The sequence below is a fragment of the Oncorhynchus kisutch genome, linkage group LG8 (assembly GCF_002021735.2).
Source record: "Oncorhynchus kisutch isolate 150728-3 linkage group LG8, Okis_V2, whole genome shotgun sequence".
NCBI classification, from domain to species: Eukaryota; Metazoa; Chordata; class Actinopteri; order Salmoniformes; family Salmonidae; genus Oncorhynchus; species Oncorhynchus kisutch.
In genome coordinates, this window is record NC_034181.2 from 25,419,212 (window position 1) to 25,438,715 (window position 19,504).

The window sequence follows — 19,504 nt, forward strand, 5'->3', positions numbered from 1 at the left end:
ATCTATTCACAAACAGGTAGTGTAGGTCTGAGCAGAGCACAATGACAACAGAGGGAGATAAGACAGATATACACTGAGTATACCAAACATTAGGAACACCATCCTAATATTGAGTCCCCCCCCCCCCCCCCCCCCCTTTTCCGGGAAGCGTTCCACAGGGATGCTGGCCCCATGTTGACTACAATGTTTCCCACAGTTGTGTCACGTTGGCTGGATGTCCTTTGGGTGGTGGACCATTCTCGATACACATGGGAAACATTTGAGCATGAAAAACCCAGCAGCGTTGCAGTTCTTGACACAAACCGGTGCGCCTGGCACCTACTACCATACCCTGTTCAAAAGGCACTTACATTTTATGAATTTCCCATTTCAGCCTCTGAATGGCACACATACACAATCCATGTCTCAATTGTCTCAAGGCTTAAAAATCCTTATTTAACCTGTCTCCTCCCCTTCATCTACACTGATTTAAGTGGATTTAACAGGTGACATCAATAAGGGATCATAGCTTTCACCTGGATTCACCTGGTCAGTCTGTGTCATGGAAAAGGCAGGTGTTCTTAATGTTCTGTACACAGTGTACAGCATAGTAGTGCTTTAGGCCTATAGATCTCCAGCTTGACTTGTTGTGGTCCTGTTTGTTCTATGTACATTTTAGGTGTGGCAAAGTAGCTCCTTGCTCAGAGCAGAGTTGTGGTGTTCTCTTTCTGTTGAACAATAGCTCGGATCCCACTACTTCACTAGATTAGAGCTAATCTGGTGGCTATTGCTCTGAAATAGACAGGAATGCAGCCTCAGTTTGGACTCCTATCTTTAGGCTGGTGCGCTCCCTTACTTTCTCGCTCTCACGCTGCTGGGAACATTTCTTCATCACACTCAGTGTTTGGAGAGCTGTCATGGAACTGAACAGAGCTCAGAGCTCCCAATGAACCCACAGTGGAAACACACAGTCCCAGTGCCAAACACTGCAGCAACACACAGTTCCCTTTCTCAAAACACTCTGTCCAACCCTACAATCACACACACTGTTCTAGGCTTGTATACAATGTAGCAGAGTATGAAGTGGAAGAGTGGAGAGCGAGTGTGTGTGGGTGTGGCGCACGTGCGTGCATACTTGCATTAGTATATATGCGTGTGTGTACGTGTATGCAGTGTATACTATTTGAGCGTGTGTACTGAGTGCAGAGTATCCTGTTTGAATGGGAGAGGTTGCTGATTTCCCAGAGACAGAGGGAGTCCAACTACAAATACAATCTGTGCCCTTTCCTACTTCTGGCATCTGACCCAATGTCCAAGGGATGACATCACGAGGAGTTTGGCCATTTAAGTCCAGAGTTTGGGAATGAAAACAGCAGACTGTAGAGATGAGCGTACAGATAGTGCTGTAAACTGAGCCTTCTCATCTGATAGTACTTCTAGTTTCTAATTCTAGCATGACTGGAAAAGCCAGAACGACTCTCCATAATCTGAATACAATACTGAAAGAATGTGAGGAATCTGCTTTGTTTTGTTAAATTGCTCCTGCCATGTGTTTGCTGAGATGCGTTGCAATACTGGGATGACTCAGCAAGTTGAAATGACATAACATTCAAACCAGCTGTATAATCTGCTTTTCTTGGTACTCAAGACAGTGTTGTAGCACAGCTTCGCCAGGCCCTACCACACAGTCAGAGTTTGAGCCGACAGACAGACGGACAGACATACACACACCTCTCCCAGTCTACACCTACCAGGCAGTCTCTCTGTAGGGTCTTCATCAGCGCATTGTAGGTGTCAGCGTCAAAGTAGAGCCCTTCATGCATGTCCTGGAAGTCCAAGTCCTTGTAGACGGGACAGGCCTTCTCCCTCTCCTTCCTGGAGGCACGTCTCTTGTAGGTGGAGCCCTTCAGATCGTACTTGTAGTTCATCTTGACAGAGCGCGGCAGCACGTTGTTCATCACCACCAGCCGGATGTTGACGCCTCCAGACTGGATGCAGTATAGACCGTAGAACTTAGGCAACAGCGTGCGTGGGTTCTGGTTCAGGTTCTGTGTGTGGATGTGGGGAGAGAGGTGGATTGCAGTTAGTAGATTATTAAGGTTCTGGATTGGTTAGAGTTCATATAGCTCGGAATACTCAGTTAACCATTAATCCCAAACCTTAAACCTCAGTATTATTCCACTGTTTAAAAGGCCTGAGACTAGGTTTGCAACCTAAATTGAACCCTAAATCTTACATAGGGCTCTGTTTAAAAGTAGTGCACTATGGGCCCTGGTCAAAAGTAGTGCACAGTATAGGGAACGCAGACCAGATTGGGTAAGTTACTCACCATGTAGTAACCTGGGAGTAATTTCTGGAGAAACTCTGCCTCTTTGTGCTGGACGGTTTTGATTATGAACTCGTCATCGCTGGTCAGGTAGAACAGAGAGCCGCTGGCCCCGGGATTGGACAGCTCAATCAGAGGCTCATTACAGATAGAGTACTGAGGAGAAAAACAACAACACATAATATATCTGGTGTAATATGCCTGTAAAAACAACAACACAACATAACTGGTTTAATATGTCTGTAAAAACAACACAACATAACTGGTTTAATATGTCTGTAAAAACAACACAACATAACTGGTTTAATATGTCTGTAAAAACAACAAAACAATACAACTGGTGAGGTACAGTATGCCTGTACACCATAACCTAGTCGCAGATCTGTTTGTGCTGCCTCAATCAAGTCCTGTGGTCATTGAACGAGCTGCCTAATCCTGGGAAACGTCCTCACGAAAACAAGGTTCTCGCCTGATTTACAAAACACAACTTATACCATGGACAAACACCTAACACACCGTCCGTTGTTTATTGTGTGGTTAAAAAATAACAAGTTGTAATTCCAACTGGTGTGGTCTGGAACGCAAACATACTGTTTCATTCATTCAAAGATGCTTGCGTGGCTTTTCTAGCACGGTATTTCATTAACACTCACCCACGCACGCACACCCTCCCCCTTACCTCACACACCCCTTCTTCACACACACACACACACACCCCTACTTCACACACACACACACACCCCTTCTTCACACACACACACCCCTACTTCACACACACACCCCTACTTCACACACACACACACACACCCCTACTTCACACGCACACACCCCTACTTCACACACACACACACACACACCCCTACTTCACACACACACACACACACACACACACACACACCCCTACTTCACACACACACACACACCCCTACTTCACACACACACACACACACACACACACACCCACCCCTACTTCACACACACACACACACACCCCTACTTCACACACACACACACACACCCCTACTTCACACCCCCCCCCCACACACACACACCCAACCCCACAACCTCACACACACACACACACACCCCCACGTAAGGCCAGCAATAAGCCTCAGGGGTGAATGTATTGTTTCCACCAGCATGTGTGTGTGTTTATCAGTTGTACCTTCACAAACAAAGCCCATGTCTGTACACACAAGAACATTTCCAGTTCAGTTTACATGAGATGAGCCTATGGCAATAGAGCCCACATACAACAACCGTTCCAAGAACATATTTTGTGTTGTTCTCCTTATGAACAGAAAAGCCTTAGTCTAACAGAACCCCTTCTATGTGGAAATCAAAGGAATAGGGGAAGTCAGTGAGGAAAGGCAGTAGTGCTGTGTCCATTAAACACTAACTTTTAATGATAAGTGCAGTAAAAGGGAAACAGCACTGTGTATTCTGATGGATGGATGGATAGAAGGAGAGAGAGAGAGAGAGAGAGAGAGAGAGAAGGCATGGGGTTCTCCACAGACTAATGGCAGTCTGCAATCACGTTGAGCCCACAGCACAAACACATCCGCAATTTATCTGCATTTGTATTCAGGAGCCTGGGGGTTAGTGTGTGTGTGTGTGTGTCTTAATTAAGCTGATTTGTTGCTCCGGTCTCTGAATAAATGCATAATCAATAAAAGGACACACATTAAGACCGTGTTTGCGTCACCCTTCATTCTCTCACCCACTTCCAATCTGCCCCTCTCTGGCTTTCACTCTTTCTTTGCCTGTCGTGTAGCCTTTTGTCTGCTAGCAATGATTACAGATCATAAATGCAGAGCGTGGCAAGGCATTCATAAGAGCTGTGGTGAGGCTGGCTGCAACAGCCTTGACGTAAAGAGTGTTCATCCAAAACCTCAAGCTATGGGCATAATAGAAAAAAAATTGTAGAAAATCATTTCAAATGATAAGTAATGTGTGAGTGGAATAATATATAGATAACAGATCATGCAGTGAATAGCCGGGCCTGCTCCTGCATACAGTATGATATATGTATATATACTGTATGGTAGTGCTGCATATTGAAACTCTATGGTGTATTATCCTCTGCGCCACCTATTCCAGTGATAATGACAGCAGAATACTAGAGAGTGGTAATGACTTTGACCTGAAGGGCCTCTCTCTCTGACATGCCTCCTGAGTTGGATCGGTCAGCACGGGGTTAACTCCTGATACACGCACACCCTCTGGGAAATTACAGCCTCATTTCATTTCAATGTGCAGGGGATACAATTAAACCTGTCATAATGAGAGCATGCTTAATTAGCATGACCATTATCTTATACCCAGCCCAACCCCAATCACCACCACCACAGCTGGACACGTAGAACAGGGTAAAACCACTGCTCTCACAGGGTGGCAGGTAGACTAGCGGTTAAGAGCTTGATGTGGAACTTCTTACACAGGGACACTCAAAGTCAATCTTAATTGAATCATTCTTTATTTGTCAGCGCGCTGGGAGATTCCAACAAACTTAATGCACCATAGTAAATGTCTGTCAGGAGCTCTGCTGGGGCAGTCCCAGCAGTTGTCTTATATATGGCTATACACAGACAAGTTATATTTGTATGATTTAGCACAATTCATTCATCACTACCATTTTGTTTCATTCATATCATTGACCAATACTAGTTCATAACATGTGACAGACCAACACCTCACAAGGCTTCTTCTCTCTAAGCTGAGACCTTGAAACTGAGATATATTTCGTTCTCAAAACAAGGTCTGGGCATACTGATAAATTACAGCTGCTGATAGTGAGGATTCGTTAAAGTCAGCCACTTGCATGAACACAGAAATTGGTTTATAGAATAGCACATGAATAGAACACATAAATGAGTTATAAGAAAAGCACATGTATAAAATTTCATCACAAGCTCAACAGGTCGCTGGTTCGAATCCCCGAGCTGACTAGGTGAAAAAAATCTGTTGATGTGCCCTTGAGCAAGGCACTTAACTGTAATTGCTCCGGTAAGTCGCTCTGGATAAAAGTGTCTGATAAATTACTAAAATGTATACCTGTAAAATACACTTTAGTCACCACTGATCCCAATGAATTTATTGTAGAAAGCTACTGTACATGATAGGTAGGATGAACTCTAACCTATGGGATGTGTCTCGATCAGGTGCAGTGCTTAGACCTACCAGGTAGTCATCTGGTTTGATCCCGAAGAGCTCTCTGAAGTAGCGGAAGGCCAGCGGGGCGTAGGTTTTGAAGCGGAAGTCTGGGTAGTGGTGCGCCGGTGTCAGGTTGCTCCCTTCACTGATGGAAACAAGACCAACCAGACAACATAGACACAGAACAGTTAGTTAGAATATCCTCACAAACACAAGCAAGTAAGTTTGGACAAAGCCTTACAAAGAAATCTCAGCTGATCAGTTCACAAATGTAGAAAACTATCACTATTACTGATCTAGACTGATATTTTGCAAACAAGCATATCACAGTCTCAGCAAAAATGGGGGGGGGGGGCTATAACTAGAACACAATCAGAGCATTCAGCCCGGTCAGTTCCATTCAGCGAGGCATGAAGTAATGCAACACACCTCTGTGTGTATTGACATTAATACAGTAACCCATGATCGCAAGCCAGATGAACTGGTATTCCAGTGGCACACAGCCCTGTTTAGAGGTCAGAGCCTGGAGAGCGAGAACAGCTCTGATTACCCTAAACAATACTCATACAACACCATAAAACACCTCACAACACAAAACCACACCACACAATACCATAAAACACCTTACAACGCAACACCATACAACACAATACCACACCATAAAACACAATACAACACCACACCATCTTACAACACCATAAAACACATTACAACACAATACAACACCACACCATCTTACAACACAATACCACACCATAAAACACATTACAACACAATACAACACCACACCATCTTACAACACAATACCACACCATAAAACACAATACAACACCATAAAACACATTACAACACCATAAAACACTGTACAACACACAACACAACACAATAAAACGCCACACAACAACACCACACAACAAAACAACACCTTGCAACACAATACCACACCATAACACCTTACAACACCACAAAACACAATACAACACCACACCATAAAACATAATACAACACCATAAAACACCTTACAACACAATAAAACACCACACAACAAAACAACACTTTGCAACACACCACCATACAACACAATACCACACCATAACACCTTACAGCACCATAAAACACCTTACAACACCACACCATAACACCTTACAGAAACACAAAACACCGTACAACACCACACCATAACACCTTACAGCAACACAAAACACCGTACAACACCACACCATAAAACACAATACAACACCTTACAACACAACACAATACCTTACAACACAATACAACACCTTACAATATAACATCTTACAACACCTTTCAACACAACACAATACAACACCTTACAACACAATACAATAGACTAGCACTATGATGATATGAGCTCTGTGTCCAATGAAAGAGAGAGAGACTACATAAGAAACATTTCTGTTTTCCTTTCTTCCTCTCTCTACTATATGAGATACTGGCATGGCTCACATAAAGACTGACCCAGTTTAACATGAGCCTGTAGCTGTGCCAGGTGGAACAGAACACAGGGGGTCTGCTGGGTGATTAGCTTAGCTCCAGATGCTCCTAGAAATCTTTTAGAGAATAACAACTCCCCTAAATCCATTAACAGTGGGTCAACAAGGCTGTGTTTTCCAGAGAATCTCAACACCAAGCTGCTTTTGAAACCATGTTTTTGGACTCGGCTAAGATGTTGAGCCGTACCACAGTGCTTTCACTCAGCAACAGGATTTTTAAAAATATATTTTTTATTTCACCTTTATTTAACCAGGTAGGCTAGTTGAAAACAAGTTCTCATTTACAACTGCGACCAGGCCAAGATAAAGGATAAGCTACAACCTGGCTCTGCTGTGTAACACAATAGTTGTGATTATCAGCCTCCTCCTGAATGAAATCACACTGCTCATGTAGTGTGTGTGGGCAGCAAGGAGAATTACCTCCAGCTGCACAGAGCCATGTGCTGCCTGCTGTGAGTGCAAGGCCTCATATTAGAACCATTTAGACTAAGGAGAACTGCACACAGCTATGACAGTGTCTTTCATAGCGTACTTTTAGAGAAAATACGACTAGACAAGTTACACCAGATAAACAATGTGAGAGTCAGAAAATGTCTGAGAAATACAGGCATCCAAAATCAGCCTGGGGCTCCCGAGTGTCGCAGCGGTCTAAGGCACTGCATCTCAGTGCTAGAGGCATCACTACAGACACTGGTTCGAATCCAGGCTGTATCACAACAGGCCGTGATTGAGAGTCCCATAGGGCGGCGCATAATTGGCCCAACGTCGTCCAGGTTAGGGTTTGGACGGGGTAGGCCATCATTGTAAATAATAATTTGTTCGTAACTGACTTGCCTAGTTAAATAAAATGAAATAAAACAAGTAGAGTGAAGGGAACCCCTGGAGATGAGGGAAGTGGAGGAGGACCACCTCTGAGCGCTCTCTGTCGCTCACTCAGTCATGTATCTCTCAGTGGAGAGAGAGAGCGATAGAGGGGGAGGGAAAGAGAGAAAAAGATTGAGTCAATAACTAGGGCTGTCCTGTTACTGTATGCATGTAGTTACGTTGCCTGTCGTCACATCATAGCTTAACCTTCCTCCACTGGTTCAGTTTGTTTTTCCTCCCTGGAGAGTCTGTTGTCTCTTCTAGCGTGGGTTAAAACACATGGCCTCTCCAGTGTTGCTATTGTCACCTGCCCTCTCAGTCAAAAGATGCCCATGAAGACAAAATATTACACGCTCTCTGTACGTTTGGCAAAACTCGTTCATTTCAACATTCTGGGGTAGCTATTGCACCTGGGTCTAGTAGAGTCCTTTACGTTGCCCTGCAGTACATACACAGAGTATACAAAACATTAAGGACACCTGCTCTTTCCATAATATAGACTGACCAGGTGAATCCAGGTGAAAGCTATGATCCCTTATTGATGTCACTTGTTAAATCCACTTCAATCAGTGTAGATGAAGGGGAGAAGACAGATTAAAGAAGGATTTTTAAGCCTCGAGACAGATTGTGTAGATGGGTGCCATTCAGAGGGTGAATGGGCAAGACAAAATATTGAAGTATCTTTGAACAAGGTATGGTAGTAGGTGCCAGGTGCAGAAGATTGTCAAGAACTGCAACGCTGCTGCGTTTTTCACGCTCAACAGTTTCCTGTGTGTATCAAGAATGGTCCACCCCCCAAAGGACATCCAGCCAACTTGACACAACTGTGGGAAGCATTGGAGTCAACATGGGGTGAAACTCAATTTTAGGAAAGTGTTCCTAATATTTGGTATACTCAGTGTATATTGAAATTAGCATAATGATGGTGAAACTCAGTCTGTGAGTATAAACTGACAGCATGTTTGAATATAGTTTCTATTGAAGGACAAAATTTGCATGTCCTGATGTGCCATTTGGAAAGTGACACACAGAAAGCATTTCCTAGTCCAAGTCTCCGCAAGGCTTGGAAGGGAGAGGCTAGTCAATCAAGAGGTTGAAATTCTTTGTTGATTTACTGTTTTTCATTTGGGAAGGGGTTTGTTGAATTTTTTAGCATTTTGTTCAGGAACAGATTCTCTAGATCAGGAGTGTCAAACATATGGCCCGCGGGGTAACCTAAATCAGTATACTTTAAAATGACTAAAAACAAATGGAAACTGTGTAGACATTTTTATGGACTTAAATTCATACAGCATATTGACTGTGTCCAGCGCGCTAATAATCGCCGAAATGAAAGCTAGACAGTCCGGGAGCATCTAAAATTCCAAAAACGATGGATAGAGGACTATTTCTATGCACATCTTGACAAAGATTAAATAATGACACATTTTCAGTGTGGCACTCCGGACCTCATGGAAAACCAAATGTGGCCCCCGGGCAAAATGAGTTTGACACCCCTGCTCTAGATTTTGAGCAAAATGTGTGAGACATAAACGAGAAGCTTATTCAAACAGTGACGTGGTCTGATGGCACTAATGGTATCATCTCTTACACGCTGTGTGTGTGCTTGTGCGCGTTTGTGTGCTTGCGTGTGTTTGGATGCATGTGTGTGTGTGTGTGTGTGTACGTGTTCATGCGTGAGAATTCCTAGGTGTGTGCTGGGTTAGATAGTGTTTCTTTAAGCTGATGATGTAATTATTAAGATAGAGGATTGTATGGCACGCAGTACATTTTGCACTCTGGCATTAAGAGACACAGTATGTGGATTCCCAGGGTATTGGGTATTCAATCCACTAGAGAGACTGGGTTCGCACACCAGGACTTCAACTAGCTGATTCATTCTCATGTTAAATGATAGATGCCTTTTTCTATTCTTTGGGATATGAACCCTGGGAATCCATCTCTCTCCGTGCATCAATACTGTTTAAGGAGAACGCCTCCTCCCTCTTGTCTCATGAAGTGATCCAGACATGAAGCTATCCTATTTCAGCTAGCAGACAGATTGAGCTCAACCTAAGTTCCTCTTTTCACTCACAGGCTCACTACAGAAAGGCAATGAGTCACTTCACTGCAGCACCCACAAATAGGTTGTAGTGTTTCTAATGGACCTATCATTATGGTTCATCTACTCAGGATGTAAAGCATGTTTTTGTGTGAAAGCGTACGTAAATACAACATATGTGACTCGTTTCTGGAAACTAGGATTGTGTCGCATGTCACTACTTCACACATTTTTTGGCAGAAATGCCTTCTGGAACATGTGAACTTTCATGTGCCTTAATAACAAACTTGTACGCCATCTGCAAATATGAATACAACATTTGAATTATGAGCCAAGTTGGTTTAGCCACAGAAAGACAGGAACCTTCCCTCTAGCCATGATTGGCTGAGATAATGGATGGGCTGGACATGTCGAGAGATGAGTTCGGATTGGTCTGCCATGTAGCATGCTTCTGTCTATAAGAGCTGCTCAGTGTGTGTTGGTAATACTTTCTAAGACAGCTTTTTGGGAAGATATCACAACTGCAAAAGAGTTGCTAATGCTCTCCACTTTCTGGAGGACCGAGTTTTGAAACCAGTGGAATACCCGGTGGAAGCAGAGTATGATAGCTAAGGAGAATGATAACATTTCTGCGTTTGATTCCATATACGCGGAGGGGGTCGAAAAGAGAACACACAGAAGGCTGTTGTATAGAAAACCTGCCTCCAGATTACATCTTCAAACAAAGTGGAATTTATAAACTTCAGAAGCCTTTTAAAACCTCAAATACACTTCTAGTTTTATATTTCCTGCATTGCTGTGAAGTTCTCCTGCAACAAGGTGATCAAATTAAGATTCTACATCTGTAGCATCACTATCATCATCAGTAATGTCCCTGCTCCTCACCTGGGCAGGAAGACACTCTCCACAACGTAGAAGTCCTGCATGAGAACATCTCTGTCAGGTTTGGATGTCAAGTTTCCCACCGTGTAGCCGATGCCCAACTGGATGGCCCCCTTTAGGGCCGACGACGTGGTCTGAGGGTGAGAGACAACCAAACACACCAATCAACACATAAATCAATCAATCAACAAATCAATCAACAAATCAATCAAGCAATCAACCAATACATTTATCAATTACATGTTTATTTGTATGGTGCTTTTTACAAAGATTTTTTTCACAGTGCTAAAAAGGAATGCAAACTAGGCATAAACTCCAAAGAGCAAGAAGGTAGCAAATTCCCTAGAGATACTGTACTGAGAACTCTTTTAGAGGCATGTCTTGTAAAGGAGGCAAATGTAAGATGGGCGTTCAGGAATATACAATACAGTCAGAAAACAATGTCAGATTCTCTGAAACAAGCACGTGACAGTAATGACATTGAAAGCCAGCTGATGCCAAGATGGTTGGTTATTTTTACAAATTACACTGTTACATACAGTGGGGCAAAAAAAGTATTTAGTCAGCCACCAATTGTGCAAGTTCTCCCACTTAAAAAGATGAGAGAGGCCTGTAATTTTCATCATAGGTACACTTCAACTATGACAGACAAAATGAGAAAAAAAATCCTGAAAATCACATTCTAGGATTTTTATTAATTTATTTGCAAATTATGGTGGCTTCAATAGTTCTGAAAATATCAAATAAATTACCTACATGTTTCAAATAGCCTGCACTTTTTGCAATAAGCCCTGTTACATTGTGTGCGCCAAAATCCCATCACCACCATTGATGTCTAATCCAAATGAAAATACAGTAAAGCAGCAAATGGACTGTGAGCTTCCCAGGCATGCTACTTCTGAAAGGTCAGGACATCATGTACCAACTGTGTAGAAGCAGGACATTAAAGGGACTTCAAAAGTGAAAGCTTCTTGGACTTCATCCTAGCGATGAATGGGAATTCATTCCAACAACACTCACTGTGAAACCTCCCTTCATGGTTCTCATAAAAGGCCAAACAAATCCTGCCAGAGAGAGCAGTGAGGAAGTGTGGCAGGACGAAACTTACCTTCTTGTATGTTTTCTCTCCGCTTGTGTTCCGATACCCTCCCACTCCATTTTCTGTGGTCGTTGACATCTGATGAGAGGAGAGCAGAAGATGAAGAAACTCACTGGTCACAAGATTAGTATGAAATAAACAGTATTTTCAGGTGCTAAGTCAGTGGTACAGGAATACAGTCAATTCTCACTGACTGAGTATGAATAAATTCATCTTGGATTATTGCATAATGTTAACTCAAGACACCGCTCACAAAGACAGTTTTTTCCACAACCGTTTTTTCTCAATCCAGACTAGATGAACACAGAGGCCTTCAAGTTTTACTTTGACTAATAGAACCATGTAGATTGATGACGCACGCGTTTTTAATCTAAGGAGAAATTGGCTAAACTCAAACGTTTGTAGTGACAAAATGTCGTCGGGTGCCGGGTTCAAAAAGCATATAGTGAAGAGTTGAGCAATTACTAGGCTTGGGCGGTATACCCTATATACGGGGGTATTTGCAAATAGCCACGGGATGGTTTTTCAATACCGTCAAAAATATTTATTTCAAGTTTTTCAAAAAATAAAACAATAATATAAGTAGCTACTTTTGAAGTAAATACAGTTGGAAGTTTACATACACCTTAGCCAAATCCATTTATACTCAGTTTTTCTCAATTCCTGACATTTAATCCTAGTAAGAATTCCCAGTTTTAGGTCAGTTAGGATCACCACTTTATTTTAAGAATGTGAAATGTCAGAATAATAGTAGAGAGAATCATTTATTTCAGCTTTCATCACATTCCCAGTGGGTCAGAAGTTTACATACACTCAATTAGTATTTGGTAGCATTGCCTTTTCATTGTTTAACTTGGGTCAAACGTTTAGGGTAGCCTTCCACAAGCTTCCCACAATAAGTTGGGTGTCACGATCGTCGAAATAACATTCGAACCAAGGCGTAGCGTGATATGGGTTCCACATCTTTTGAAATTGAAAAAAACAATTGAAAAAAAAGCAAACGAAATGTGAAGCTATGGAGTGCTCACAGGCAACTACACATAAACAGGATCCCACAAAAAAACAGTGGGGAAAATGGCTGCCTAAATATGATCCCCAATCAGAGACAATGCTAAACAGCTGCCTCTGATTGGGAACCATACCAGGCCAACATATAAATAAAACAACTTAGATTACCCACACTAGTCACACCCCGACCTAACCAAAATAGAGAAAAAAAGGCTCTCTATGGTCAGGGCGTAACATTGGGTGAATTTTGGCCCATTGATACTGACAGAGTTGGTGTAACGGAGTCTGGTTTGTAGGCCTCCTTGCTCGCACACGCTTTTTCAGCTCTGCCTTACACATTTTCTATAGGACTGAGTTCAGGGCTTTGTGATGGCCCCTCCGATACCTTGACTTTGTTGTCCTTAAGCCATTTTGCCACAACTTTGGAAGTATGCTTGGGGTCATTGTCCATTTGGAAGACCCATTTGCGACCTACTTCCTGACTGATGTCATGAGATGTTGCTTCAATATATCCACATAATTTTCCTCCCTCATGATGCCATTTTGTGAAGTGCACCAGTCCCTCCTGCAGCAAAGCACCCCCACAACATGATGCTGCCACCCCTGTGCTTCACAGTTGGTATGGTGTTCTTCGGCTTGCAAGCCTCCCCCTTTTCCTCCAAACATAACGATGGTCATTTTGGCCAAACAGTTCTATTTTTGTTTCATCAGACCAGAGGACATTTCTCCAAAAAGTACGATCTTTGTCCCCATTTGCAGTTGCAAACTGTAGTCTTGCTTTTCTATGGCGGTTTTGGAGCAGTGGCTTCTTCCTTGCTAAGCGGCCTTTCAGGTTATGTCGATATAGGACATCGTTTTACTGTGGATATAGATACTTTTGTACCCGTTTCCTCCAGCATCTTCACAAGGTCCTTTGCTGTTGATCTGGGATTGATTTGCACTTTTTGCACCCAAGTACATTCATCTCTAGGAGACAGAACGCATCTTCTTCCTGAGCGGTATGACAGCTGCGTGGTCCCATGGTGTTTATACTTGTGTACTATTGTTTGTACAGATGAACGTGGTACCTTCAGGCATTTGGAAATTGCTCCCAAGGATGAACCAGACTTGTGGAGGTTTACAATTTTTTCGGAGGTCTTGGCTGATTTCTTTAGATTTTCTCATGATGTCAAGCAAAGAGGCGCCGAGTTTGAAGGTAGGCCTTGAAATGCATTCACAGGTACACCTCAAATTGACTCAAATGATGTCATAGCCTATCAGAATCTTCTAAAGCCATGACATCATTTTCTGGAATTTTCCAAGCTGTTTAAAGGTACAGTCAACTTAGTGTATGTAAACTTCTGACCCACTGGAATTGTGATACAGTGAATTATAAGTGAAATAATCTGTCTGTAAACAATTGTTGGAAAAATTACTTGTGACATGCACAAAAGGAGATGTCCTAACCGACTTGCCAAAACTATAGTTTGTAAACTAGAAATTTGTGGAGTGGTTGAAAAACAAGTTTTAATGACTCCAAACTAAGTGTACGTAAACTTCCTACTTCAACTGTACCTGCAGTCAACTTGTGCAAATCATAATATGAAGCAGATCACGTTCTTCATTTCACCCGTCACATAATTTTACATTATGAAGCATTATTTACAAACAAACACGTGACTGTTCTGGGGAACTACAGTACTGTAGTTCCCCAGAACAGTCACGTGTTTGTTTGTAAATGACATAAATGGAGAAAGAAAGAGCAGGTGATTACAGCTGTGTATTGACAGGGGTCGTGTTTTATATTGAATGTCAAGTATTTTTTTGCTTCAATACAGTGATTAGGGACGTGCAACTATAGTTTTTTTTCACATAAAATATATTAGTGCAACACATTCAGCAGAAAATAGCTTCATTGTTATCAGATGACAACATAAGTGCAACGCTATTTGGCTGGCAGCCACACACGAAAATGAGTTTACGATTAAAAAGCATGGTCTTTTTTCCAAAAACGATCCATGGCCATCATATTTCCAATGTTTATCATAAAAAGAATGTAGCCAGCTTCATTTTCTAATGTTTTGTGTAAAGGTAATCTTGCAATTTAGTGGCCACACCGAGAAAAGTACCAGAAAAAGTAGCTACACAGTCAGAACTCTGCCTGCCGATACATGATAGAATGTCCATTCCTGAATTCTCATCTGAGTGGAGAAGTGCAACTGAAGCACAAAATGACAATAATTAGCATTTTAGATCTGAGTTTACAAAACGCAGAAAAGGTTTTTATTATGCATTGAGCCAATGGCAAGTTTATTATACAAATATTTTTTTCCTGCATGAATTCTGCGTTAACGTGACCTCTAAGTTTAACTTGCTAGTTATCTAAGTAAGTGGCTAAATTAATAAAGTGACGGAGCATTATATTGTGTTAGCTTTATACTGTTTTTGAGAAGTCAAAGCCATTTGGATGAGTTACACTACATCCTCGTCGAACATCTCATTCCAAAATCATGGACATTAATATGAAGTTGGTCCCCCCTTTGTTGCTAGAACAGCCTCCACACCACTCAGGCTTTCCACTAGATGTTTGAACATTGCTGCGGTGACTTGCTTCCATTCAGTCACAAGAGCATTAGTGAGGTTGGGCATGGATGTTGGGCGATTAGGCCTGACTCACAGTCGGCGTTCCAATTCATCCCAAAGGTGTTCGATGGGGTTGAGGTCAGGGCTCTGTGCAGGCCAGTCAGGTATGGGGTAAGTTAAGCCGCCGACAAACAAAATTCTGCACTGAATTAAATATTTCCACTACCTTTTTAAAACCATGTCTATCTTTATTTCCCAAACACAATTCAGTTTTTTGTCTTTTAATCATTTGAATCATATTTTAAACACAGGCTTAACACCTAACAAATACTTTGTACTTTAACATAGGCCAGGCCTGGTTGATACTTCATATCCCAGCGATAACGCTTTGCATTATGCCTGGGAAGAAAAAATTTGCTCAACTTGCCATTGGCTCAACTTACCCAAACATTTTGACTGTATTAGCCCACACCGCTACAAGGGTGCACTTTCATGTTAAGTTTAGGACCTCATATCGAAGTTTATAGTGACACCAACTGATGTATAGAACAATCTCAGATACAAGCATCATGAAACCTTGGTGAAAATCTGTTTTTTTGGACCTACAGTATGCTATACATTCAGTCATGCTGAATTGTTCCTTAAAGCTTAATTCTTAAGAGGTTGCCTTAATGTGAAGATGTAAAGCTAACACAGTGTATCTACAATATCTGGTCGTTATGTTGATCAATAGGACCCTGCAGATAGGAGTGTCAGTGTGAAGCAGGTATAAGGAGCCCACCTTGCTTAGTGAAAAGCTCTGCCAGTGGAATAATGATCACGACCACATCTCTTAGTCATCAGGCCCTGAGTCATGGGGGTATTTCAATCCACAGAGACCCTCTGGAAGAGGAAATAGAGAAAATACTCCATTACATTACTATCATTACAGAGTGAAAGAACAGTAGAAGAATGCCCTCCGCTTCAATATTAAGCTGCTCCTCTTTCATTTTTCAATAGAAACTTGGAAAAATGTCCACCAGCAAATATTTTTTCATTAACAGGGACATTCCGGCAGATATGCCTGTTTCGTTATTGGAATTGTTTTTCAAGTGGCCTATGAAAACATTCATAATTTTTTTTTTTCTCCACCAGTTAACAAATGGATTTAATCTATTTCAAAACCCGAAATGATGAACAATTCTGGAGACAATTATCCATTCTTTGAGACGGCTAGACAATAGGGTCTTTCAGTGCATTTATTAGTGAGTTTGCATGGTGTGTTTCCTCCCCAGCCCTACTGGCTCCCTGCTGTTGTTCAGGAGCAGAGAAACAATGGTCTCCCTGCTGTCAGTCACTCCACAAATCACCCTCCACACACAGCCATAACAAGATATGATGCTGCAGTCATAACATCAGTCAAACCTCCATAACATCACTAACACCTCCCCTTTTTTCCCACAAAGAGGAGCTCTGCTGTGGGGGTAGAGAAGGGATGTGAGCAGCCATGCCTGCTGCACTAACTGTGCTGGATAAATGACTCCTCGTAAAACACAGAGACAGTCTGCAGACCCTCAGAGTGTACTGTATGAGAAATAATGGTGCCCCAGGCAGGGCCAACACACAGTCAGACCTGCAGCACAAAGAAGCTCTTATTCACCAGTCAGCCACACCATCAGAGTGTGTGTGCCTAATGTGAACATGTCAGCAAGTGTAAAGTGAGTCTTGTTTAAAACCTCTTAAGGATCCACCCTTATTTCCCCTCAAATGTGCACCTAAACTGACATATCCAAATCTAAGTGCCAGTAGCTCAGGACCTGAAACAAGGATATGCATATTCTTGATACCATTTGAAAGGAATGTAGGAAAATATAAAACATTAGATCTGGAAAAAAGTTATACAAAGAAAAAAAAAGCATGTGTTTTTTTGTACCATCATCTTTGAAATGCAAGAGAAAAGACATAATATAGTATTCCAGCCCAGGCGCAATTGAGATTTTGGCCACTAGATGGTAGCAGTGTATGTGCAAACTTTTAGACTGATCCAATGAACCATTGTATTTATGTTCAAAATGTTGTGTTCCATACTCTTCCGGAACAGAAACTTTTTTTTTAAAGCATTTATTTATGCTTTAAGTTAGAGCAATTTTTTCGAGTCCCACACAAAAATGCAACAAAGCACCCATGCAAAGCCCTGACTCTGTCACTACACTGAAATGTATTCCAGTGGCTGCCTGCTTCCCAGCTGAAAATCTTTGCCGGTGTGTGTTTAGAATACCTGCCCCTCTCCCTCCAAAGCATAGGCTACTGTACTGACGTTGCAAGCTTGCTAGCTCAAAAGAACATTCAAAGATCATTCATAGAATCCACTCCCCCTAGGTATAATTCTGTGGACCTAATTCAGATAATGCATGTCATAACAAGATGTCCAGCACTTTACACTTCCTCCTCAAACCTCTCTCGCCCTCTCCCCCACCCGCAAAATTTCAGTCGTATTGCATCATAGGCTACACTTGTCTGTCCATCACTCATGTAAACAACTACCTTGCCTACTCTATCCGTACTGATTGCTGAAGTAATTTAATGAGATACATGTAAAAATGGTTGATTTCACAAGTTAAAAAAGGATCAGAAAGGAACAATATAAACCAGTACTTTTTTAGGGTTCGAACCGGTTCAGAACTTTATTTTGCTGGTCAGAACAGTGGAACGGAAAAAGAAATGGTGGTTCTGTTCAGAACAAAAGATCATTTCAATTCCAACCCCTGCTAGTAGATATCTGTGAGGATGCCTTAAAACAATTATAGGAAAGATATATTAGGGATGGGATTTTGAAAGAAAGTGTGTTCAAGTACTCTCATGAAAATAATGTTGAGTGTTCGCAAGTTAGTGTGAAAAGGGGCTAAAGGCAAAAAAGTATGCAGCTACTGGTTTTTCCAATTACTGGTTGTTCTGATATACAACTGAAAACAAAACTAAACATATTTTTGCTGCACTTGACATAATCCCAACAATAAAAAGATTGAAGTGTGTGACATTTTTTCAGAGCATATACATTTTACCTGCTAAATAGTCTTTCAATTCTACGGGTCACGTCATCTCATTATATGCCAAAGATATCTTACTTTATCTAGACAATCTCAAACCCTCCCATGCCCATACTCCAATATTTCACAACAATGCCTTGCGATAGGCCTCCAGAGTGGTGCAGTGGTCTAAGGCACTGCATTGCAGTGCTAGCTGTGTCAGTAGAGATTCTGGGTTCGAGTCCAGGCTCTGTCGCAGTTGGCCGCGACCGGGAGACACATGAGGCAGCGCACAATTGGCCCAGTGCTGTCCGGGTTAGGGGAGGGTTTGGCCGGCAGGGATGTCCTTGCACTAGCGACTCCTGTGGTGGGCCGGGCGCAGTGCATGCTGACACAGTCGCCAGGTGTACGGCGTTTCCTCCGACACATTGGTGTGGCTGGCTTCCGGGTTAAGTGGGCATTGTGTCAAGAAGCAGCGTGGCTTGGTTGGGTTGTGTTTCGGAGGACGCAAGAGCTTCACCTCTCCTGAGTCAGTACAGGAGTTGCAGTGATGAGACTAACTACCAATTGGAAAGAAAAAGCGGTAAAAAAATAAATAATACGATCTGGTCTTTTGCATCACCTCATGGTCCAAATGTGGAATCCGTACACCTTGCCGATTGAGAGTAATGGTTTAGAAACAGTACAAGGATTGATAGACATTCATATTACCTTTTTTCTATATTTACAATTTAGGTCAGCTATGTTGGCCTATGGAGTCCATTTGGAAACCCCACTACCGAACCATCCAATGATGGGATTTATAAATAAATTATCTGGGCTCCCAAAAGGACTGATGTCCAAAATATATAAACTACTTTTGGAAAGTTAATATTCTGAGCTAGCCAATAAAAAAAAATGTATCCACAGATCTAAGTGAATCTGAACGACGCTTTAACTGGAACAGAATATGGAAAAATATTACATTGGCATCCCGTAATCCGAACCATCAATTTATACATTTACAGACTGTATTTAACGCTAAAGAAACTTTTCATAATACAATTGGCCCCAACTCCCTTCATACTTTTA

At 42.0% G+C, this 19,504-nt stretch overlaps 1 protein-coding gene across 3 annotated transcripts in view; it reads right to left on the reverse strand.

Moving 5' to 3' along the window:
* Nucleotides 1-19,504, reverse strand: part of LOC109896018 (phosphatidylinositol 4-phosphate 5-kinase type-1 beta-like) — a 90,713-nt gene that overhangs the window by 32,420 nt on the left and 38,789 nt on the right. For 2 of the 3 annotated variants that reach the window (XM_020490204.2, XM_031829922.1), the window contains 6 exons: nt 16,210-16,310; nt 11,868-11,936; nt 10,763-10,893; nt 5,486-5,603; nt 2,309-2,461; nt 1,731-2,027 (listed from right to left, as the gene is read on the reverse strand). In XM_020490204.2, coding sequence (XP_020345793.2) covers nt 1,731-2,027; nt 2,309-2,461; nt 5,486-5,603; nt 10,763-10,893; nt 11,868-11,936 — 768 coding nt within the window. In that variant the 5' untranslated portion in view covers nt 16,210-16,310. The remainder of the gene's footprint in view (nt 1-1,730; nt 2,028-2,308; nt 2,462-5,485; nt 5,604-10,762; nt 10,894-11,867; nt 11,937-16,209; nt 16,311-19,504) is intronic. The other variant, XM_031829924.1, reaches the window with a different exon arrangement.